A 25,640-nucleotide genomic window follows, 5' to 3' on the forward strand; every position below is an offset into this window, starting at 1 on the left:
TACCCTCGTCTATTCGCCGAACATGTCAGGGCTTCGATGTTTCTCGGCGTTACTTTCCAGTGATTCCACTCCTGCGCCAACTGCGCCAAAGTGCGCTAAATTGTATTTACTGCGCTATCCTGATAATATTGACGAAAATTGCGCCAAACTGCGCCAAAGTCTCGGGTTTGGGGGCGTCTATCACCGGCAATCGCACGGCCGGCGCGTCAGAACATGTGCAGCTTGATCTTGGGGCTGCCAAAGTCGCAACCATGGACCAAGAATTATTCCGCTCAATAAATAGCGCTCGCGCGTGCGTCCCGAATAAGCCACGATGCCATGCACGGTGCCGACGAAGCTTCTGTTCTGCAAGTCAACTCGACAGCAAAACGCGCTCTCCGCAGAGGCTCGTGACGTCTAGGCCTCTCGGTAGCGAGAAAGTGCGACGGCGATTCATCGGCAGACGTCGTCTGTTCTAGAAACGCTGCTGATAGCTTGTTTCAAGCGTCGCACGGCACGTAAGGAAAGCAATGTTCAGTAATAACTACTACATGTGTGCTGCTAAAATGTCTGTCACTTCTGTTTCCGCACATCGCGGAATGAAATCTGGGATCGCTAGCAGTATATATATAGAACAATATCGAATTTTCTTTGCTTCACGTTTATTGAAGAGCATGCGAACGGTGGAAACGCGTTCACACTTTTCCTCAGATATACTTTATCCATGGATCTTCATTCGGAAGAGCTTTTTCGTAATTGCTTATACCAGCACGTCCGAGTTTAATCACTCTGCGGTAAATACCCCCTAAATGGCCCTGCCCTTTCGAGCTCACGTGCTAGGGTTCCAATTCGAATTTTTTGCTTGCTTTTTAAAAATGTAATCTCATTAATAAAAGCATATCTCCTGGTCGGAGCAGCTGCAAATGCGCAGTTGTCAGTAGCGGGCCGGTCGCTGACGGCCCACAGTGAAGCGGCTACGCCATGTTACACGTCCGCCCCTTGCTTTCGAGGGTCAATAGCTGACGGTTAAAAGAACTCAGTTTCGCTTAAGAGCGAAGCAATGAATGCGATACCAACAAATTGTATTGTCTAACGAAGTAAGGCTAGTAGCTAACTCTTTTGGATTCGATCTCGCGTAATTCAACAAAACGCTGGTTTAATGGAATATGGCCGCTCCAGGAACCCAAGCGTTCTCTTGCTCTGAGTTCTCTAAACACGAAGTAAGCGTTGAGAGCACAGCAAGTTTACGAGCCGTCTCCTGATGCCTCGAGATGGCGCGCGTGCAAGCGACTGCGCCCTTCGAACGATGCGGTACCCTCCCCCCCCGCTCCCCTGGCGTCCTTTCATGCTCCTTACGAAAGACGGGCGGGGCGTTTCCTCTCTGTTTTATGAGCAATCGACGGCAGGTCCGCACGCGGGAAGATGTTATCTCATGCGCTGTCCGTGCGACGGAGACAGACGCCCGGCTAGCTTAATCTCCGCTTCAGCCGCATTCGTCGCCAGCGCTCGCGAGCTTTTACCCGCGGCTAGAATGCGCGTGGTGATGTTATTAATTTGGTCTTTATACAGAAAATTACGGCAATGGCGACGGCAAAAATCCGCGGAGAGCGTCCATATATTTGTTATAACAATAAACATTTAAAAAAACTTGAGGAGCCATTTCACTCTGTGTAGTGGATGATAAGCGAAGCTGTTTCGCGCATGGCAAGGAGGTGACATGGTGGAGGACAGTTTGGTATGTAAGGCCAGGTTGTTAACGTTCAATAAGCAATATTAATGCGAAAGCATCAGATGCTTTATCAAACACGAAAATTGACCGTCGGCGGCGTCAATCGATTGATGCAAAAAATAATCATGTGATGGCGTCATCATCACGTCATAGATCGTCAAAACTTGTGACGTCATCATGGCGTCATATATCGTGATGTCACGTGATGACGCCATCACGACATCGTCGCTTTACACTGCTTTTGTAATCGGTGCGCTGATCATGGAGCTAGCGCAAAACCAGGTGAGATGCAGATAGCTTGCAGAGAATGAGAGGGAGGATCAACCTGTCGATCAAGAAGAAAAAGAACCTGGCTTTCGCCTTGGAGTTTTCTTAGGGGAATGCATTAGGGACAGTGTGGCTCTTTGGCATTGAGGCACTGCTGTACATCACTGCGTTTGTCTACAATGTCTGCTGATAACCACATAGATGTATTTAGAGTGTTATTTCATAAAGTGCAATTTTATTGATCTGGTATTCTGTTTATTTGCTAGTGTCGAAAATAATTGCCGAAGAGGTTAATTCAGAACGCTCAACTGCATGAGCCCTTATTTTTTCATTAGCGAGTGAAGTATGGAGTTCTCCTGAGATGATTTTTTCCATGAGATTTGCAATGAATCGAAATATTTTTAGCCTTCATAAGAGCCCCATAGTAATATTCCGGTGCTTGAATGTTATTGCAAAATTCGCTGCTCCAGAGTGCTCCCAGATGCAAAATTATCTGCTCGGTAGCATCACTGACTTTCGCTTCTACAAAGTGGCCTCACGCGAACGGCACATCGATCCCCACAGTTGACGCCACACGCGCAGCTGAGCAGATAGCCGCGGACGACTGTGATAAGGTTGTCGGCGATAAGTCGTATTAGCATGTTCATCGCCGGCCGCCACCTCGCCTTCGCTTTTTACAGCAGAGCCCGCCGTTTGTCCGGTTCGCGATGTAGACAAGAAACCACCATCATCATGCTGGCGCGGCCTGCGTCAAGCAAAGTTCATCATAGCCAAGCCTGATTAAGGAACGTTGAGCATGGTAGAACATAATTAGCTAAGTGCATTCAAGCTAATTAAGTCAGCCTAATTAATCCGAGTTGAGATTATAACGTTCGCATTTCGATGGAGGCGAAATGGTAGAGGCCCGTGTACTTAGATTTAGGTGCACGTTAAAGAACACCAGATGGTCGAAATTTCCGGAGCCCTCCACTACGGCGTCTCTCATAATCATATCGTGGTTTTGGGACGTAAAACCCCAGATATTATTATTATTATTTGAGATTATAACGTGCCTATCATATACGAGCTAAACATAATTAAGACAGTCTAAATAATGCTAATTAAGCCTAGGTTGGCTTGGCATGCAAGCTAATCGAGACCTAGCTTTGAATATGCAAATTAGGCCAATTAAGCTTATTATAATAATTAAGTTATAATTAAGCCTAGGTCGGCTTGGGATGCAAGCTAATCGAGACCTAGCCTCGAATTTGCAAATTAGGCCAGTTTAGCCACACTTGAGCCTGGTTGACTTGGGATGCAAATTAATCGAGATCAAGCCTCGAATATGCAAATTAGGCCAAGTAAGCTAATTAGCCTAGTAAGATAATTAAGCTACATGGTGCTGCGATTGCCAAGCCGATCGACACCTTGCCAATACTTGTGATTTACAACGTGACCACTTTGTGCATTGGCGTCGAAATGCACGTGTGCCTAGTCAAGCCAGGAACAACAGTGCCGACCAGCCCTGCTCTGCCCCAGCCTTTTTTTTCCTGATGCTTATTCATGAAGGCATCAGTCATAATTGACCGGTCTCTGCCGTTACCAAAAAGACAGAAGACCTTTTGCGGCACATTGTGGCGTCAATGGGTTGAAGGGTGTGGGGAACTTTTATTCGGGGAAAAGAGGTCGCGGTTAGCGCTTCTTGCGTTCCAAGGCATTGTTTGGTTCATTGTGTGCTGCAGAGAATGCCGTCAGAAAAGGTTGCCATGTGAGAGCTCACTGAAAGGCTTCATGGCCTCACTGCCATTTTTCCACCGAAGGAACGCCTGAAAAGTGAGCGACCTCGCTCGCAGCGTCTGAAATCTGCGTGCGGTACTTGCCGACCTTGGATATTGTTGTGAGCTGGAGTCGGACATGCGCAACCGTATACCTCTGTCGTGCTTTATAAGGCCTATTTTAACTTCTTTTTGCTTTGTATGTGCCATATTTTTACCGTGACTGTGTCTGAAGTTCATGATGCTTTTGGCGCATATCGATCGAGGACACATAACACAAAAGAATGGAAAAGGCGCCGAAATTCCGACTAATTTTATTCTACAGGGGAAAGATCATGTTATAGCACGAGGCAAACCACATGATGAGTGTGCACGCATCACATTTTTCCTAACAGCCAAGGAGCCGCAGCATGCTACTGAGAAAACTAATCTCCTTATCTTGAAGGGATAGTGAAGCCGTGCTGACGCAGGCATCGCCCCTTTGCCTTACGAAATACGCCTCTAGTGCTATAAAATCATCTTTCCGCAGTGGAATAAAATTAGTTGGAAGTTCGGCGCCCGTCCTGTTCTTTTGTGTTGTGTGTCCTCGTTCGATTTACGTCAAAAGTATCCTCAATTATGAACCAGTACCAACTAGCTCAAACCAGTATTCTCTCGCGGGATCAAATTCTGGCCGCGGCGGCTGCATTTTCGATGGAGGCGAAAATGTTTAAGGCCCATGTACTTAGATTTAGGTGCACGTTAAAGAACCCCAGGTGTTCGAAATTTCCGGAGCCCTCCACTACGGCGTCTCTCATAATCATATCGTTGTTTTGGGACGTTAAACCCCAGATATTATTATATCAAACCAGAATTCTGCTCGTGTCTGAAGTGTTCGTTGTAGAAGTAGGAGGCTTTGAAAAATGTTCGCTATATGTGGACGCAGCTTCAATGGGTAGCATAGGAAAATTGTAAGTGCACCGAAATATGGTTGTTGTAGCCGATAAATTATTTCTCGGATCGTTATAAGTGGGTTTGACTATCACAATTTATGTCAACAAGCAACAATTGATCAATGATCATTCGGGCAAGGAAATAGATGGTGCGGATATTGCGTCCTTCATGTGCACCCGTGTTACAATGCAAAAAAAGTAGGGGTGTGCGAATATTCCATCTATCGAATATTTTTTTGAATAGTGTTTGCTATTCGATTCGCGCCGGAATCTTACTATTCGAATGTATGGAATACAGTCAACGTCCAATTTTTCGGGCTTTCTAGGGACCGTGAAGTCGTCCGAAAAAATCGGGCAATCTGAAAAAAAAAGTTCTCCCCGTAAAGCAAACCCTGAGTATAAGCATGCGAAGCAGCGCTTGAACCGCGCCGGGTTGCAGCAGTTGCTTCAAGTGTATCGCTGCCTACGCTACCATAGGTCAACGTTTGATCCCTAGATTGACCCCCGAAAATACCCTAGATTGCAAGAAAAATTCCTAGATTGACTTTTCAATGTCATCGTCAGTGGTGCGATCTTGTACTCATTCTAAATAAGCACGGACACGTGGCATTACATCCAGCCGCATGCGATTGGTCAATGCAGGGCCGTGACGTCTGTTGCGGTTTACATTGGCCTTTCGCACGCGGCTGGATGTAACGCCACGCCTCCGTGCTTATATTTGGAATGCATACAAGATCGCACCACAGAAGGTATAAAGATAGTTCGCTGTGTGGCCCAATTCATCTGAGTCTTATTAGAAGTATAAAAAACATCGTATTAACAGCCACTGAAGGTCTTTTTTTCAGCATTTTCTATGGATTAATTTCATATAAAGGGCTTGCAAAAGGCGCCAGTTGCTACACATACAGCAGGGGTGCAACAGCGGTGCCAATTGCACCAATTTGATACAATTCCTTATTTTTGTGCCAAGCTGAGCCAAAACCGTGAAATTTGTTGAAATTGTGCCACGCTGCACCAATATGCCTGACCAGTTTCAATATTTTCTCAGTTGCGCAAATTTTAGGGAGAAATGGAGGCCACGTTGGTCATCAGCAGTGTGGGCATCATCCAGTACAGATGCACAGACCCTAACCCTTAACCCCCCGCGAAAGAAAAGAAAAAAGTAACAGTCACCGCAAGGACGAAACACTGAATGCGATAGCAACAAATGGTAATGTTTGTGGAGATAGCTTTGCGAGACGCTTACCCTACGAGGCGACCGGGAAGGGACGAGAACGTACTGCCGCAGCGAACAAAGACGCTGCGGCCGGGTTCGTCGACTCTTTGGCATGGCGCAGAAAAGGCACTCGAGGCAGGATGTCAACAAACACGGGTTTTATTAACCCAAGATGCAGCACAGTGCGACAATCATGGGCTTGCAGGCCGTCAGGGTAACTCCGCAAGGCCGATCGAGTACATACGCTTGCCTGCGGCACTACGGTTACCACACAGAGGGGAAACCACCGAAGCGCGCGAACGAGAAGTCGCCTGCAATGGCAGCGCGTGACTACCTCGTTGCAGGCGTGTGAGCATATGGTGCGAGCAGGGCCCGGAAACTCTCAAGTTCTTGAAACCGCCGCAGAGGGCGAAAAAGTCAACCGCGGCGCGTTCCGGCTTCAAACACCGAGAGTGGATCTACTAACTTCTGTGTTAGGGTCGCATGGGCGCCGCCATTCGCTCTCTTGCACTTTCTTGTAGGGGCGCCCTTGTCAGAGCCAATTATCAATTCAAAATATTCTTCAAATAACGGAAAGCTACATCTTTGCATAATGCTACACTTCAATAAAACAAATTGCTATTTGTACCATGTGGCCTTGCCTCGACAGGTACCGTGGCATCAATCTTTTGAAATAGTTTTTGCTCCAGCTGACTTGTAGTTGTCAGTGACTCAACTACGAGTCAGCTCCAGCTGACTCGTAGTTGTTCTTGCCTATGCGAGGGAAGACTCGGGTTGACGTTGAAAGCAGATTCAGGGATGTGGGTTGTCGTAGTAGGTACAGTTGAATCTGTGAGGGTGAAAGTGTTGCTGGCTTTGACAATTTCTTCTATGTGGGCAATCGTGCCTTTGCTGACATGCTTGTATTTGTGGCTAAAATTGGTCAGCAGCACTTTCGCTTTCCCTCAATGCAGCTTGGCTATGCCTCTTGTGACACAAATATTTGCGGTTGACCAGCAGGTGCTGGTCGCTCTTGATGACACCTTCTATGTCTGCGGATTTCTCAGTGTCGATGGAAATGACGACGCTAGAGTGAGGTGAATTGGTGACCTGGTCTTCGAGCATGCTCGAGGCATGGCTTCCTGGCATTGTGTGTCACGGTAATGCTCGTTCTGAGGATAGCGTTATTGACTCGAGCCTCAGGTTGATGACAGCACCATGCTGGTTTAAGAAGTCCATGCTGAGAATTATGTCTCGGGAGCATTCTTTTAAGACGACAAATTTCGCAGAGTAAGTCCAATGATGAACAGTGACTTTTGCCGTGCACGCTTCAGTCGGCATTATCAAATGTCCTCCAGCTGTTTGGATTTGGGCCTTCTCACACAGTCCTTACTTTCTTCAGCTTGGCGGCGAACGGGCCACTGATGGCAAAGCGTTCAGCTCTGGTGTCGACCAGAGTGGTGTGGCCATCAATAAGCATGGTCGGTGATTCATCGTCTCGCGTTATTGTTAAGTCATGGTGTCGTATCACGGCTGCGTTGACTTTCTCTGATGCTGCGACGTCGTGTTGTCAGGTCTTGTTTCGGCAGAGTGCCCTCATGAAGGCCCTGTCTGGTAGGCGGTGAGCTGATATCTGAAGATTTCTGAATCGTCGGCGGCGGTGGATGATCTTCGGCATTTCATCGTACAGCAACCGCACGTCCATCAGTTGCTACCTTTAGTTTTCCAGATATGGGCTCGTGGAACGGCCCTGGGAAGGCCCTGTCTGGTAGGCGGTGAGCTGATATCTGATGATTTCTGAATCATCGTCGGCGGTGGATGATCTTCGGCATTTCATCGTAAAGCAACCGCACCTCCATCAGTTGCTACCTTTAGTTTTCCAGATATGGGCTCGTGGAACGGCCCTGGGTAGGCCTGCTGTACTGCGGGCATTGCGGTGAGATGTAGCGGCCTGCCGATGCCAAGTGCAAAGGTTGTCGAGGTGTCCACTTTGCTCCTGCGAGGTAGCCTGCTATGTCTTAATGTCGAAATTCTTTTCTGCCCATATTTCATGTGTCGACGGATAGTTTGCCTGCTGCCCACTCCCGATCTTGAGCTTGCGTATTTTGCTTGATGCACCTTGATTTCAGAGAGATTTTAAATGCGAATGCATTTCCTCTCCCATAGCAACAGCTGTGGGCGCGCGCGCTTATCCTCGCCCCTAGCAACCGGAGCAGGTGGTGTGGGCGGAGTAGCGGAGAGTGAGTGCAGAGGAGGAGTGCGCTCTGGCGTGTGAGGGCGCTCGGATCGCGGGAGCTCAGCGGAGCTCTCGCGTGTGTAGAGAGAGTGTAGGAGAGGGTAGGTGCAGTGCTTCGCCGCCCCTTCTCTCGCCGTTCGCTCTCTCTCCTCCCTGCACCACCGCCTCAATGCAGTCCGATTGAAACGCGTTTGTAGCGTTTGTGCTGCCTTGGCACAGCCTGAAAATAGCGCGTTCTAAACGCGTTTGTGCTGGATTGAAGGCGGTGGCAACATCCCTGAGGTGATTACGAACGCACGTAGGAAGCGTTCGTTGAAAGAGGCGCCCAAAAGGGAGAGACTTGAGCGCGTCGATGTGTCCAGCTTTACGCCATTAAAATTACTACGCCGTGTACTTTTGGCGCAAGAAATGCATTCGCATTTCCTCACGATTTTCTTCGGGGAGGTGGGGGCATTTTTTTATTTTTTTGCACAGCTGTGGGCTATGAAGGTGGTTCTCAGGCTGACACATGTTGACTGACAAGAAAATATCTCACGTAACCAGTGACAGTTGGTTAAGTGCCACAGAAGGGCGGAGTCGGGGCATTTAAAAAGCGACCGTGGCACTACAAATGGGGGAGAGATGAGGGAGACGACAATGAGACTTAGGGTGGGGAGATGAAGGAGATAGTGAAAAGTATGAGGATGACAGCGTAACTCTTAGTTACTCTTGAGCAATCGACTCAGGGCAGTCTGGTATTTCTATTCCCCAACTAGGTAGAGGTAGGGTGCTCAGGGCGCGAACAAGTGCACTGTGACGACCTATTAGGCTCCATTCGGCAGTGACTCCGAGAACCTCCGAGCCCCGACCTGAACAACCGGCTCGTAGACCAGATGGATTTGGGAGATAAGCTTTCCTTTGCCTTCTGATGAACCTTCCACAGTATGAGGCCATTTTGAGACATTGCGCCATTGAACTTGGGAACCATGTTGTATTTTTGTGCTGTTTGTGTTGTTTGTCACATATCTTTACCTTATGCACTATGTATTGCATGTCGCGAATGTCTTGTTGCATTGTACGTTTGTGTAGCTGGAGTTGCTTGCTGAGTGCATGATTTTATGGCAATTATGGTTACGATTAAAGGGAAACTAAAGGCAAATAACAATTTATGTCAGAGTGAAAGCTCAATGTATGACAACATCAAAAACGGCAATATTATCAACAGCAGTGCCCTACTTACCGAGAAATTAAGCTAAATGTGTCACATGATGAGCGCCACAAGTGAGACATTTTGGAAATGATCCCGATGACGTATGAGAGTCTGCCTACAATTAATCACTAGTAATCAAACTAGCAGCAATAAAAAAAGAACCTTCCATGTATCAAGAGACGTAATAAAATGCTGTTTGTTCATTTCTGTTTGATCCATGGAAAAAAGAACCTCTTTGGCATTGCCATGGGGAACGGCGTGCGTGGTTCAAAGGTTCCGTTTTTGCCGAACTGCGCTTCGCCCGGCGCCCTGCTTCGCTCACGCGGTCGCGTCTCAGTGGTAGTATCGGTATCGCGTACTGCTGCGTGTGTTTTGCGCGCTCGTGAAAGTCGCTCTGACAGAAAGTTCGACAAAATACCCCATGCATGTGATGTTGCTGGATGCCCGAATAGTGTATGCCGCCAGTGCACGCCGCCACGCAGTAAAGGTGGGCAACGTTGGCCTTGGCAACGGTGACGTGAGAAAGACCGCTTTCCGGCGGGTGATTTGAAGTGCGCTAACGCGATGCGGACCACTAAAACGTGATTTTATTTCAAAATAAGCACTTCCTTGGCACAAAAGTAGCACTACGAGGTTTCTGGACCGTTATTTCAACAATCAACGTCGACTTCATATTTGCCTTTAGTGTCCCTTTAAATGATGTGTAGCTGTAAATAAGGAAAGCTGGTTGCCTCTTTTTCCTTCTCGGCCCCAGCACAAGTTCTTTTAAAGGCGCGTTTACACTAGAGCGACACGACAGCGATTTCGGTCTGCCGACTGTCGCCGGGAGTGTCTTTTGTCGTGTCGTCGTCCTATTTACACTGCAACGACGCCAACAGTCGGCCGGTCATCTGTGAAAGACGCCGCCTGCGTCTTGTCAGGCTCCCAGCCTCTCATCGACCGATTCTGCGTCTGCCTCATGTCTGCGTCGGTGTCGTGTCGCTCTAGTGTAAACGCGCCTTACGTAGAAGGTTGTTAGGATGTGTGGCCAAGAGAGGGTGAGCAAGTGTAGTGGCAGTATAGAGGCGAGTTGAAAGGGATTGATTGGCCTCCCCTCTTAAGCCGCGTCCACATGAGGGAGAAATCCTAGGGGTATAAAGGCCGGGCTTAGTCACGTCAGTCGGCTGGGATAATTCCCCTCAAAAGTCGCACGAACAAGGTGAACGGAGAGGGAAAAATACCGATGCTGCTGTCCCCTTTGGTTGGGTCGCCAGCACTACTTCACGTGCTCTTGTCGCAAATCCGAATTGAACAAAAGTGTCATTCTTCACGGGGTCATTGATGGGGGCTTGTTGTTTTTTAACAATAAAGTGTTTTATGCCGGGGTCCACCAAGACTGTTATGACGTATTTCCATCACGGAAATACGTCATAAAATGCACGTGATCAAATGGCAAAGAAAAAAAAGCTACTTTAACGCAAGTTGAACCTACGACCTCTTGGACGGACGCTCTAACTACTGCGCCACGGTCACACATGTGGGAGGCTTCACAGATGTGCCTTTTATCTCTCACACTTTCCTCTCATAGTGCTCTTAATTCGAGGGTTAATGTTGGCGTCTGCGAGCGGTAGAATGGCCTCCGCAATTAGCTCCGGGAAAGCACTGTTGCTCCGAAAGAAGTTTAATTTTGTCAATGCCTTATACCAAGAGGTGGTGGCTTTAGCCCAAGCCTCACTCCATCCATTGGTGTGCTTCAGCAGCTCTGCTGGTCCAAGTACAGTGCCCCGCCCATGCAAATGGTCAAGAGAGTGATGTTAATAAGAATTGAATGCACACGCATCAAAGATATTGTAGCTTTTCAGTGAAAAGGGGTATATGTCTTTTTTTAAGTGTAAATTAATTACTCGACTGGCTTGCCTGTAAATGTAAATAATTTGCATTTTGCCTCGCTCTGAAGCTCGAATGTAGCAGCTTTGGAGTTCTCAGTTGATTTTGTTTCTGGCTTTTAAGAGTTAGGGAATGCCACCTCCAATGAAAGGAGGCCACTGTGTGTTAGCACAGCAGCTCATTATTGAGGCAAACAGAGATTGAAACCTTTGCACGAGTTGGCCTTTTACGCAGTGCATTATTTGGCTTTAGTTAAAAGTGAGGTAAGTGGAAGGACGTGTAGTGAGGCATGCTTGAATGAGGTGGGTGGTGCCATTGCAGGCCATTTGCCATTTGCGGTGCGTGTGCTGCTCGAGTCTGCGGTGCGCCACTGTGATGGCTTCCAAGTGAAGAAGCGAGATGTGGAGGCCCTGCTGGACTGGCAGTCTCTGCAGGGCAAAGACGTCGAAATAGCCTTCAAGCCCGCTCGTGTGCTTCTCCAGGATTTCACGTGAGTGACAATGAAAGATGACAAACTGTGTCACTGGCATAACGCTCTGTGAGCACACTTATCAATCACTCTGGTCTTAACACTTCGTTCTTCTGCTACACATTTGGAATGTTGTAAAGAAGCGTTAGTCGCCTTTACATGCTGTGCACCAACCCAAATTCTTAAAGCAAATTTTAGTAATGACACCGTCGCAGAAGCCACGGAGTACAAATATTTGGGATTGACAATCTCCAACAAACTCACATGGTCCTCCCACATCAAAAACATCTGTACAGCAGCTACTCGCAAACTTGGCTTACTTAGGCACAAACTGAAAAAAGCGCCCCCTGATGCAAAGCTTCTGGCCTACAAAACTTATGTTTTGCCTAAAGTTGAATACGCGAGCGTAGTTTGGGATCCCCACTACAAAAAAGATAAGCATGGCCTCGAGATGGTACAGAGGCGGGCAGTACACTTCATATTTAATATATTTAAGAGAACAGATTCATCGTCATCTCTAATGCTGCAAATAAGATTCCAACCTTCGAGCAGCGCAGGAAAATATCAAGACTTAAATTTTTATTCTTGCTTTATCACAACAGACTGAATGTCAATGAGCGTGCATATATTCAGCCATTTTTGTCACGCACATCGAGAAATCGACATGCACATAATCTACTTCCTTATCAAACGCGCACTAATCTTTTCATTTACTCTTTTTTTTTTTCCACGAACCATTTCTGATTCGAATTCACTGCCTGAAAATATTGTTTCTTTAGAATCTACAAGTGCATTTGAAAGTGCGCTGCTTACTGATTTAGAAATGCAGTAAACCACTGAATGTTCATGTGACTTTTCTTTTTTATTATCGCTTTCACTTTTGTATGTCGTCATTTTTTCACTACGTGTTTTATTATGCAGTGTTACTTCATAATTTGCAAATACTGCATTTACACACCCGAAGTATTTCAGGAAGAGTTCTTTCTTGCTAACTTTTTTTTTTTTCTGCGATTGCCTGTTGCTATATGTTTTGCACTCGATTATGGGAGTAAAGATTTTTTGAAGGGAGGGGTGGGCTTGCTTTTTTTTTCTTGTTTCTTTTATCCTATAGTAAGCGTCACTGTCCAATGAACTGTATTATTTTGTTATCTTGACAGGCTGCGCTGGTTTCGTGTAATACTTCTAGATATGCTGATAGGTTTGCTTTGTTTCCCTTTTCTGTCAGCTTGTGTGCTTTAGGCTCCATTTGTGCTTGGAAATTTGCAACTGCATAGTTTCCCACCTGCATGGTCCTTCGCGACCATAGTATACTGTAAATAAAAATGAGTAATTAATAAGATTGAGCTTCGCACCAACAGTGGTCTTTGGCCTGAAGCCAGGAGAGAGCATGGCTGCTCGTCAAGTATGGCGGTCTTTATAGCTTATAAAGACCGCTATTCATTCGTTCATTGTGAACAAGGCACCCGCATTGGGCGCCTAAACATCAGTTCTGTTGTTTCATGTTTTATTTTACTTGGTGAGTGTACATTTTCTTCAGCTAGTGGACGCTATGGATGTGATTATAAATGCTTGTAGCATTCATCCGTCCATCCATCTGGGCAACAAGGATGGTGGCTGCAGCTACTGGAGGGGTGATTGCCATTAGCAAAATGTTGACGAGGTGTGTGGCTGTATTTGTTTCCCCCGATAGGTAATGAAACGGCACTTGAGACAGGACGACCGACACGGTGCTGACTTAACAGCTCAAGTTTATTGCAAATTAAATGCAACATGCAGGAAGCACGACTGCGCTGACAACATAGCTCATTACGCCTCCCACTTATCATCGTTCATACCACAAACGCCAGGATAAAAGCATTTTCTGTAACAAACACATTTGCTTTCTCCATCATACTGCTCACATCAAATGTGCTAAGGCTCTGTCGTGACATGAAAGCAATCTCTTTTTCTTCAAGTGCCACTGACGCGCAGCTAATGCACATGTCTCCTGCATGCGCAATGTTGCAACGCTTACAGTGCTCTGCCATGTGCCTGCCTGCGTTGTTGTTTACTGTCCAGTTATGCTCTCGCACACTCTCAGTGTAGCAGCACCCCGTTTGCCCAATAATATTTATTTATTTATTTATTTATTTTTACATACTGCAGCCTCAATGAGGCTATTGCAGGAGTGGGAAAAGAAAACAAAACAATGAGAGCAAATCAACATTCATGAACATGCTTCCAGAAATTCTTTCAGTGGTAAGCAACGCACACTTCCGGGCAACAAATTCCAGGCTTCTATAGTTGCAGGAAAAAAGCTATATTTGAACATGTCAGTGTGGGTGAAAAAAGTTGTAATGTTAAGGGCGTGGTCGCTCCGCATAGATAAAGGTCTGGAGAACTGAAGATAACTGCCTAGAGTGTCAAGGCGAGGAGAATTGATTAGATTGTAAAGGAATTTGAGGCATTCAACGTGGCGACGCTTTGCAAGTGTAGTGAGACCTAGTTGAGGAAGACAATTCGACGGAGAAAAATCCCTGTCATATCTTTTGCATACAAAATGCACAGCTCTTTTTTGAACGCGTTCTAGTTTTTTAATGTCACATTTCTTATGTGGGTTCCACACCACGCAACCATATTCGAGGATGGGACGAATGAGAGCTTTGTAGGTAAGCAGTTTGGTTTCTTGAGGAGCAAGACGGAGCGTACGATGTAAATAGCCTAATTTCTTAAGAGCCTTGTTGCATGTGAGATCAATGTGTTTAGACCATGAGAGATTGTGTGTCATAAGGATACCGAGGTACTTGAATTCGTTCACCCTGCACAAACTAACATTGTTAAAACCATAGTCAAAAGTCAGGGGGCATGAACGTCGGGTAAATGACATAACGACGGTCTTGGAGAAGTTAATATTCATTTGCCAAGATTTGGACCAGCTACAAAAGTGAGAGAAGGAAGTGTTGAGAGTGGCATGATCCAGTGGAGATTTAACAGTATGATATAGGACGCAGTCATCTGCGAAAAGGCGTATTTTCACAGGGGTATGCAAGGGGAGGTCATTAATATAAAGCAGGAATAAGAGGGGGCCCAGCACAGAACCCTGGGGAACACCTGATGAAACAGGCATCGAAGGCGAGTTAGTAGAGCTGAAGCACACATACTGTGAACACCTTGTTGCAACTGAGGGGGACTTCATAAGCATCTTTTTTGCATTGAGTGTACTGTACCGCGTGTTTCTTGGGGCAGGACATCAGGCAATCTTGGATGATTTACGCGGGCCACTGAGAACAAGACTGATGTTATGTCTTTGCACAACTTTCTTAAAATTGTGTGAAACCCTATGCCAATAGGAGATGACGTGCTTTCTATCGGCTATTTTTTCTTTGTTACCTGCCTGCCTTTCCTGTTTGAGCTTTTGAAGCAGTTATCGCAAACTCTGGATATTTGGGTCAAGCCCGCTTGGGTCAGCCTGGATTTTGAAAGCTTTTTTCTGCTTTGTGTGAGCACTTTAGACGGCGAGCACTGTGTAACGATTTTCTAGCGTGGTGTGCTATTGCTATTCGGCAACACGAGCAATCGGGCCGTATTATATCGATGCCGTCACACACGAGTTGCACCTGGTGAGCCATGTCTACTAGATAAGACACCAGGGCAATTATTCGGAGCAGTGTGCTTGCTGCACTTTGATGAATTCTTGCGGCCCAGTTTCCTGTGTGAACATGCAGTGCGTACTAGATTTCCTGTTATTGGTAGCATATTGCTTAGTTATCTTTCGCGCTACAATTCACATGCCTGTATAAGTTACACATAAGGATAATTTATTGGTGCATAGGGCAAAACATAGTGCACATAGTGTCCACATATTTTTTTACTTATCACCGCACTTGGTGCACATTGTGTAAAGTGTAGTAAAACTGTGTTGTTGTGATAATTGAGTAAAACTGAAATTGGTGTAACTAGGCATCATTTCTTCTTGTTATAAGTGAAACATGCTAAGCACACCAGTACAGTAAGGCACGTGCGTATGTGCGAAGAAAATATGAGAGGCACACTGCTGGCTTTGATGCAGCTGCAAAGAATAAAATTTCAAGAATAAAGTTCACTACTACAATCAAAGCAGCATTAAATACCACTGTCTAGTCATGAGTCGATAACAGTTTAGCTGGCATTGACTCAAAGTGCATTCGCCAAGAGCTTGCCTCATATGGTAAAGACGTGAGCCCTTAGCAATCAAGGGACTACAAAAACTATTTTTAGGTCAAATTTCACGCTAGTGCCCACAAAATGACATCGCAATTTTACGAAATATTGTGTCATATCTGCTTTATTTTTTGTTCTGACGGAAGTGTTCCCTCCTTACACAGATGGCGCCAAGTCCCATGGCCAGCTGATGAGTGGCCATTTACTGAATGTATGGGCTTCTATGGAAGCTTTGCTACCAGTTATTTACCTTGGCAGGGGTGCGGCCCAAACACAAAGCTACGTTTCTTGGGCATCGCAGCAGTGTTTTGGCTACCAGAATAGACCTTTTTCAAGCAATCCCACAGTGCACCGCGGGCGGGCGCAGCACTATGGAAGAAGTGCGTACACTGAGCGAGACGGCTATTCCCTCTTGTCGTTGGCGCTGTGAGAGTGGTAGGAGCATGAAACAAAAAGAATACGTCGCCGCTTCTTGAGTATTCTTACATCGTAAATACTGCACACGTCTGAACGCAGCTGCATATATCTCTACGCATGAAATGTGAAAGGATTAACACTAGTGCACTGTAGGTATTACCAAGTGGATATGTATCTGATGTAGCACTTAAGCAGCATGCACACTATCGCGTGCCGATACCATAGAGACATACTCCAATATGAGCTGGATCGGTGAATTCATGTTTGTTGCGAGATTTTTTGTAATGTACATGTACATAGTGATACGAATGTGACGTATTGAATTAATAATACTAATAATTGCTGGAGTTTGATGTCTCAAAACCTCGATATGATTTTGAGAGACGCCATAGTGGAGGGCTCCGGAAATTTGGGCCAGCTGGGGTTCTTTAACTTGCACCTAAACCTAAGCACACGGGCCTCAAGCATTTGTGCCTCCATGGCAAATGCGGCCGGGATTGGATCCTGCAACCTGCGGGTCAGCAGTTGAGCACCATAACCACCGTGGCGGGGCAGCAAAGGAAAGCTGTGTTTATAACTTCTCTTAGCATGACGTAACACGTGAGTGCCTATGCCGGCCGGTAGTGCTGCATAGTCGTTGAGATGCCCAAGAAAACTGCGATTTCAAACGGGCGTCATTAATTATAGACAGACTATAGCGCCGAAATATTTGGAATCTGCGTGTGTAATTCTTGTTGAAGTAGGGAAAATTATAACGGGGCACCTTCGTGTTCTTTTCACGAGGAAACAATGTGGCGTCACACACGGTGATCGCAGCAGTGTCGACGCAGCTACTCAAGACATCAGCCGAAAGAAGAAACATGCTTTGCTTGGTGCAAAATAAAGTTGAGTGCAGCAATCGGCACATGCCATGTGTTAAGCAACTCGAGAAAGCTTTGCTAGGTGTAAGTGCGAAGCAGACCAGCCTTACTTGTGTCTTTCTGCAGTAAATAAAAAGGCAGTGCTGGAAAACACAGCTGGTTGATAGCTCTGGTATGTCATTATTTTTTTTAATACCTTTACAAAGAGCCAGTGAGGCGCTCCTGTTAAGAAACTGGTCAGTAGTGATAACGTTTTTAATAGAACTGGACTTCTCAGTGGAATTTGGGCAACTTTGCTTATCTGGAAAATCTGCTTATCTTGAAATTTTTTGTGGTTTTTGCTACTTCGATTAAATGAGGTATTACTTTATATGTACGCATATTACTTAGTGTTCAATGACCATCCATCTTCTTAATTATTTGTTTCTTGCAATTTGCGGTGATTATTGTATGTGCAATGTGTTTAATAATAATAATAATAATATTTATGAGACGTTTAAATCATACTTTAAACTCCAGGAGTCATTTGGGATATTTTGCCATCTGCTCTGAAGACACCAGTAGCTGCTCCAAACTAGCATTTTTTTTTTGCCCCAGAATCTGCTCCAAAAAGCGAAATATCGCTTCCTGCACTGTTCCAGGTCTGAAGGTGCAGAATGGGATAGATCGCTTCCAAAAAGGCGGGGGTTAGGTAGCTAGTTTCGTGCTCAGCGCAAAGGTCGATGTGATGGGGGCATTTCTCGCCGCAAACAGCAAAGGCCACCACAGCGGCTTGAAAAATTTCACATGCCGAAAAATTGTTGTCGAGAAGGTAGGGGGTTGGTTAGTGTATATGACACTGGGAGCATGGGAAGGCCCTTTCGATGATATGAAGCAACAAGGCACAGCCATGTACTGCACTTAGAGATGATGACACTGAATGAGTTGACTTGCTTGCGTGATCTTACAGATAAAGGCACACAAAGGCCCTTTCACCATCTTCACAGACTTTGCCATAGGTCCGAATCCTATTTCTTCTCACAGTTTAACCTCTTGTGTTCTAACTCTCGTATTGATGGCGGGGAGCTCTTTGCAAATGGCTGCTTCAGCCTCGCTGTCATAAAGTTGTGAAGGCATTAGCACAAACCCACATCGTTGTCAGCCTGAAAGAGCTTCACGTCTGCTGCTTGTAGCATCTTGCTGAAGATACTTCACGCCTTCCTGAATGAGTCGCCCAACTTGGTCTGGTTTTGCTTGTCCAGCAGTGCTTCTTACAAGGCTGAGCAACTCAAACCACCAGGACCCACCATAAGCTCTTGCATAAGCGTCATTAATCTTTGAGTCAGCTAGACATATTCATGCTGTAGTGTAAAATTTAAGCATGGCCTTAAACAACTACACCAGGACCAAGAAACATAGGTAGGTATAGGTATGAGCACATGTGAAATTTTACCACTTGATGGGCAGTCCTGGCTGAATCATTGCTAATGTGATTTGAAGTAGGAAGCAAGCGTCGCAGTTCTGTCCAGCTGTTAATATTCATTATATGCCATGACACAAAGAAAAAGAGGGGACAAAGGAAAAATTGGGAGCCCTTCCCGTGTTGGGAAAATGGGGTGTCTGATTCTTCCCCTCTCACAGCTGGCCTTAAGCTGGATTGCCTCCTCTGGAGGAAGAGGGAAGTTTCTGCGGGTGAGGACCTTTTTTGTGAACGCGTTGACGCGGGTCAGGCAATACAAGCTTCGCTTGAAAAAAAAAGCGGGGCTCTACAATTAAAGGAAGTTCTTTCTCGATCACAAGAATTGATGCACAATCTCCAGGACCACTTGTTTGTCCATGCCTTGAAGTAGAGAATGCAAACAGGCTGCACATCAACTTTGACAGTGATCAAGCGTAGTCGGTCACACAGTATCAATGAAGCATGATTCACCTCGCAGTGAGCGATCAGGAGGTGGGGAATTATTAGAATGTGGAATTTTCGCCCATAAGGATCATAGTGCTGAGTGGGCACCAGGATGTTCTTTCATTCAGTTTTAACGGTGTTGAATTGGCAGGCAAAGTGAAATCTCCGATCTTTCAGTTTTATATGTTTAGAAGAGCTAGTGATTGTTGAGCCTAATCCTGAATGTTACGTATACCACATTCCACTAGGTAATAAGAAAAATACAGCACACAAATGGATGGGACGAAGAAAGGCTGTCATTTTCTGATAATGTATTGCCAACGCGCCCAACTTTCCTTCTTGTTCCATTGGGTTATCTCTTTCCAACCCCGTGACCAGTGTACTGGACATCAGAAAAAAAGCATTGCAGGAAAGCAGGTGAAGCCAAAACCTGCGCCTAAACCACTTGTGCGGCTTCTCTAAGAGCATCATCTTTTTTAATGCAGTTCCTCCTTCAGCCGCATTTCCCTCTGGTGGAGAAGGCGAGGCGCGCTCAATTATTTTAGGAGCTATCTTCGCACAATTCAAATCATTTAAATCATGCGAGCTAACTTATGTGCTCTTGAAACAATGTTGTGAAAAGGTAGCTTTTGTAGTGACAGGTTTTCTCTCAATTCGAGAATGTATTTTTGTCCAGTACACTGGACATTAGGGTGTGATTGCTGCGCATCATGCTAAACATGGAGGGAAAAAAACTAGGAGGGAGCGCCACGTGACAGTCTTGAAGCCCAGCCGTAGAAAATGAAATAGGAGCATGCTGGGAATTTTGCCATGAGCATGAGGAGGTAGTGGCCTCGGAGGAGTTTGGCTCGTGGACGCTAGGCACGCTCCCTCCTATTTTTTGTTGTCCTCCAAATAGCGTGTGCAACAGTTATCCATGCGAAACTTTTTTTTCTTTTTCTCTGGTCAAACCAAACCGTTTGGGTGTTTTCTAGACAGCCTTCTGACAGGACCAAGAGCAACATTCTTTCAAGAAAGAAAGCAGAATATGCGTACGCCTAAGTGCAACAAATAAATCCCAATGTCCAGCGTATAGAGCTGACATGGTTCTCTCGTGAGGACTGTTGCCATCTCCTTTATTTTTTTTTTTCCATGCTTATCAATAGCCCCTTAACTAGAAAAGAAGTTAAACAAATTTTGCTCAACCCTACAAAAAACTCGGGATGGAAAGGGATATGACATTCCTGGAGTTGCAATCAGGCTCATTGTTTATCTTGTTCTGAAAATTTGAGTCTGTGCTTTTCTCTCTCTCTCTCTCCTTTTTTTCATGCCAGTGGGGCACGAAGGTTAAGTTCATTTGACTTGTGCCATTGTTTGTTTGTGGAATACCTCACAAACTAAAGCGGGAGAACTTCGGAATATGACTAAATAGAGTATGAAAAAATCCCAGCAAGGTTGGGTATTTCCGTCATCATTTTTTGTAGTTGTTCTTGTTTCCGTAGTGCGGTGCAGCTTTATGTAGTGTTTTGGCAATGTTTGTCGTGAAGACGTATGATATGGTATGGTGCTCTGCAGCCTGGAAACAGCATTGACGAGGTGTCCTTGCGAATTTTATTTCTCTGAAAGCTGTGCAAACCCTTTTTCTTTCTAAAAGCATCAGAGTGTGCATCAGAGTGTTTTGGTATTACCGTAGTAGAAAGATTGTGCTTCTAATATTGTATCTTCTTGTGCCCGTGAAAGAATTCCCCAAATTTTTTTTTAGTTGCCTAAATAGCACTGCACACTTCCGACTGGCATCTCTTCAGTTTGCAAGGTCTGCAGCAGGAAGAAGCATACCGTATTTATTCGAAAATAGGTCGGGCACGAATATAGGTCGACCCCTACTTATAGCACTCTACGAGAAATAAAAAAAATATTCGAAAATAGGTCGACCCGTTTTTTTTTTAGAAACAGGAAAATTGAAACATAGCACACCTTTATTTACAATTAACTTAGCGCCCTAGTCGCTGCCGGGAGTGTCATGTTCGTCAGATGTGCAAGGAAAGTTGTCGGATTCTTCGCAGGCATCCTCGGCATCCCAAATGACGTCGACTTCGCTGCCATCGATTGCGTTGGAAATGCAGCACTTTTTAAAGCCAGTCACGATAATTTCCGCTGGCAAGTCTTTCCGCGCGTCCTTCACCCACGTCGCAACTTCATTGAGGGAAGCCCTTCTCGCGGCGTCCCGTAGGTGTCATTGCAGCATCCTCCTTCAAGCCACTCTTTGTAACTCTTCGCCACCCGGTCCTTAAGGTAGCCGGGACGTCATACCTAGCGGTATGACGACCAGGTCTGTTGGCCTTCTGCAGGGCCTCCTTGACGCCCGGAGCCTCAGTTCTTTTTCAAGAGCGTCATGCCTGACAGTTGCTGGGCCGCGAAAAGCACGACGCTATCCATTGCACGCGAACAGTCGGTCCCGCTGCTTCCGCCAACCCCTAATCAACTTTTATGTCGAACTCACGCTGAGCGGCACAATTGCTGGAATTCTCGGCAAAAAGTATCACTTGACGCTTGCAGTCAGCTGTGTAGCTCTACCGACGTGACACCGTCGCAACCGCGCATTTGCAAATGCGAACTGTCACGTCAGATCAAACAACAAACAAAGAGTGAGGCCTTAGGCCAGTGCCAGTGCGGCTGCGCGTCGGCAGGCAGCACGGCTAGAGGGCTAGGGACTTCACGGCCTACCTAGGGAAATCACGGGTTCCAGCGCAAACATGGCGGAGCGGCTGCATTTCGCGGGGGCTTTGAAAAGGCGGTGTGCAGCTATTGCACAAATAACTTTTTTTTCTTAGTTACTTAGTCGGAAAAGGCGAACGGGTACGGTTTTTATACCAGATTTTATGGTATATAATGTGCGTATGTAGCAGGAACTGCTTGAAGAACAGCAGGCGCGGCAGTTGAACGCCATAGGTGCGGTGCTTTTGGTCGCTTTGATCGCGAATATAGGTCGAGATTCTTTGGTCACGAATATAGGTCGATAGCTGATTATGGGCAACATTTTTGGGAAAAAAAGGTCGACCTATATTCGAATAAATACGGTAGTCGGGACACACACCATGGGAATTGTTTAACGAGAGGGTGATTTGAAACAACCCACCCATCGCAGAGGGCTCAGCCAGCGCCTCCTCAATTTTTTCAGTGCCTGGGCGAACGCTCTCCTCGGGCTGTAGAGCGCACACTCTGCCTCCGCTCGCTTCTGCCGTGTGGTGGCACTGTGCGAGTAGACTATGGGAAGCTGGCGCTGAGCGGCCGCATGTATTACGAAGCTCACGAGTTTGTGTTTGCATCCGAATTTAATTGCATACGTGCTCCTCGCAGGCTTTCACAGGTGCAGGGGGATGAAAGAAATGCGAACATAGCGGCGCGCTGTTTTCATCACGCTCTGACCGTGGTGGCAATAAAAAGACGCTAGATGGCCTTTGATTGTATCATGGAGGACTCGTCTTTTCATCAATCATCCAGGCTACAACCACTGAAAAATAAATGCGAAACAGCAAAGAATGTAGGTGCCGCTTGTTTGCGTTTCTTTCCATCCCCACTATACAGAAAAACCTCGTTAATTCGAAGGCCTCGGGACCGAGAAAAATATCCCAATTAAGCGGGATTCTCAATTATTCGAAACAACGCGAAATCAAAGAAATCAGCCAGAAAACGTGATGTACGGAAGTCACACCTTTATTGTGGCAAGTCAGCCTACTTGGAGAAAAATTCCTCCATGCGTGACTGACGCGTTCGGTAGTTCCCAGCACTGAAAGTCATATTTTCCAGCCTGTCAATGAGGCGCAGCATCTCAGCCTCGCCGCCGTTGCACTCGACGAAGCTGCGCACAACACTCAAGGCATCGATGACATCCGCCAAAGGGGGTGCTCGGGAGGGCTCGTCATCGCTGTCAACATTAGAGGCCGAATCGGTCGATCTCTCAGCTATCTCGCTGTCGATGTCGGCGTAACACGTCTGCACTGTGCACTCGACATTTGCGTACTCGGAGAATCCGATTGGAGTGCACTCCTCGTCCGCGTGCAAAGCCTCATATCGAGCGCAGAGAGTCTCCCCTTCTTCATCAAACGGGCAAGTGACAGCGGTGACAGCAAACTCAGCGGAGGTTGCCTCTTCTTTCACAAAACCGGCGTGCTCAAAACACCGTCGAATAACGGTGGCCTCCACCTGCCTCCATGCGTGAACAATGAGGCAAATACCACCGAGGAGGTCAATGTTATACTCCTTTCCGTTGTCATAGCAAAGGAGCATTCGCTTCAACAGGTTGTAGCGATATATTTTCCTGGTATGGTGTATGACGCCCTGGTCCATCGGCTGCGATAGCGACGTCGTGTTCGGGGGTAGAAAGACCAGCCTGATTGCCTGCAGGTTCTGAATGTCGCCGTGAGCTGGGCAATTATCGACGACGAACAAAACGCTGCGCCCTGCGGCCGCAAACTTGCGGTCAAGGTGCCGCACGTATTCTTCAAAGAGTGCAGCCGTCATCCAAGCTTTCTTGTTGTTTTTATAGATCAGGTCATCCTTGGATGGCAGTCGTGCATTTTTGAAACAACGAGGCTTTTCTGTCTTCCCAATAACAAGCAGTGGCAGCTTGTGCTCACCGCACATGCTTGCACCAAACAAAACAGTGATTCTATCTTTGTTCTGTTTCCGCCCCTTAATGTCTGCCTCCTTCAAAGCGAACGTCTTCGTAGGCAACATTTTGTAGAACAGAGCAGCTTCATCAAGGTTGTAAACATCTGCTGCTTCCTACTTGGCGAGTAGTGGAGCCAAGGTGTGCTGCTTCCAGCCGTCGACAACAGACTGATCCGCGCTGCCACTCTCGCCACAAACAGTCACGAATGTCAGGTTGTTGCGCTCCTTAAATCGGCAAAACCATCCATTGCTGCATTTAAACTCAGAATGTCCAAGTTGCAGCGCCAGCTGGTTGGCCTTCTCACGCAATATGGTCCCATTCACAGGAAGGTGTGCTGCGTTGGCTTTCTGCAGCCAGTCGATCAGAGCTGCTTCAACGTCGGCGTACGTAGGCGGGCGTACCCGTGTACGCTTTGACGAGTGCGTCTTGCTGTAAGCATCGAGAATTTTCTCCTTATTCTTGATGATGTTGCACAGCGTTGACAGAGGCACGTGGTGCTTTTCGGCGAGAGCCGTTTTCGACACCGTCGACTTGCTGGCCTCTTCAATTAAGCACACCTTTTCGTGCAGGGACAAGCTCTTGTACTTCGGCATCTTCCTTCCAAGCATACCTCAATCAACTAATTCACAGGGAAGACACTCAAGCGGAGACAGGAGACAAATGGAGCAGTCGCACCGAATCGCACAATGCTCGCCAGCCGACATCCAAATGGCACAAAGACTCCACAAAACATTCACTTCGCTAGAGTGGCTAACATCGCTGTTGAGATGATGATGATCATGATCGCAACCGCACGCATCGCCGCCTGGCAATTGCTAAAACATGGCGTCTACGACGTATTTCCGGTAAAAAAAAACATGGCCTTCGAGATCCGTACATCAAAAAAAAAAAATGCATGTTTTAGTTACAGCCTCCGAGATTTGCAACACCCTTTGCATATCTTGGAAGTCGCGGCCAAGTGTGCCAATTAACCGGGAAGTCGCAGACTGGCCGCACCAATTATCCGGTTAAATTTACATGTAAAAATTTGGGACCGCGCAAATAATACAAATTATCCAGGATTCCCAATTAACCGAGTACAAATTACCGAGGTTTTACTGTACGTATTTCACAGGCAGTCTGTCAGGCCGTGCTGCTGCTTTGATGCTTGCATTTGAGTTTGACAGCATTCGCGTTTTATTGTCTATTTCAGGCCGTTGCAGCCACGTCATTCACATTTCTTAGTACGTCGTACTGTTGTGTTCCACTCTGCAAATGGAATGGAAAGAAATCATGATTGTTTTTTTTTATTTCCCTTTATTGATAAAGAAAAAAAAAACTCACAGGGTCCCTTATGCATTCACCTGACACGACTGAAATGCAAAAGCCATCGGCTTTTCTTTCTTCTCAGTCAAAATATTGAACATCCCCTGCCTCCCTCCGAGATTTTTCTGCACCTAACGTGGTTTTCTTACAGCCTCAAGGATCGGAGGCACTGCAAGCTTTCTGCACCTCAGATGGTTATGCACTGCCTCCGTGATCGGCCCATTTTGACCAAGCGAAGATGTAATATGACAACGTCACGTGATGTTACATCACGATGATGTGACAAAATTTTATTATCTGTGACTTCCATGTGATGACGACATCACGTGATGATTTCTTGCATCACTCGTGTTGGCGCTGCCGACAGTCTATTTTTGTTTTTGATGAGGCATCTAAGGCTTTCGCCTTAATACACCGTTCGGCTGTCCCTCCATGAAATTCCAGCTGCCGGCGGTGTTCGGTAGAGGTGGCTTGCAGTAATTAGACGGGATAATTGGTCTCCTAGTACATCTTCAAACTACACTAAAATACGTAGCCGTTGTTGTGTAGGGCAGGAGCGCGGCGTAACCCGCGGCGGGCCGACGGAGGGGCCGAACGACGGGAGGGCGCGCGGAGTGACGACGCAGAGACCAAGCTTCGCCGAGACTGACGGGAGCCTGCTCTCCCGCGTTTATTGCAGGCGGTTTTAAGGAGGGAGAAGTAAGGCTATTGGTCAGCGAGGCACGGGTCA

The 25,640-nt window shown here is 46.5% G+C and overlaps 1 protein-coding gene across 3 annotated transcripts in view; it reads left to right on the forward strand.

The window, feature by feature from the left end:
- The window catches only part of LOC119394543 (cytoplasmic aconitate hydratase), a 486,597-nt gene that overhangs the window by 5,108 nt on the left and 455,849 nt on the right, over positions 1-25,640 (forward strand). For all 3 annotated transcript variants that reach the window (XM_037661865.2, XM_037661864.2, XM_037661866.2), the window contains one exon: positions 11,469-11,637. In XM_037661865.2, coding sequence (XP_037517793.1) covers positions 11,469-11,637 — 169 coding nt within the window. The remainder of the gene's footprint in view (positions 1-11,468; positions 11,638-25,640) is intronic.

This window comes from Rhipicephalus sanguineus, chromosome 5, assembly GCF_013339695.2.
Source record: "Rhipicephalus sanguineus isolate Rsan-2018 chromosome 5, BIME_Rsan_1.4, whole genome shotgun sequence".
NCBI lineage: Eukaryota > Metazoa > Arthropoda > Arachnida > Ixodida > Ixodidae > Rhipicephalus > Rhipicephalus sanguineus.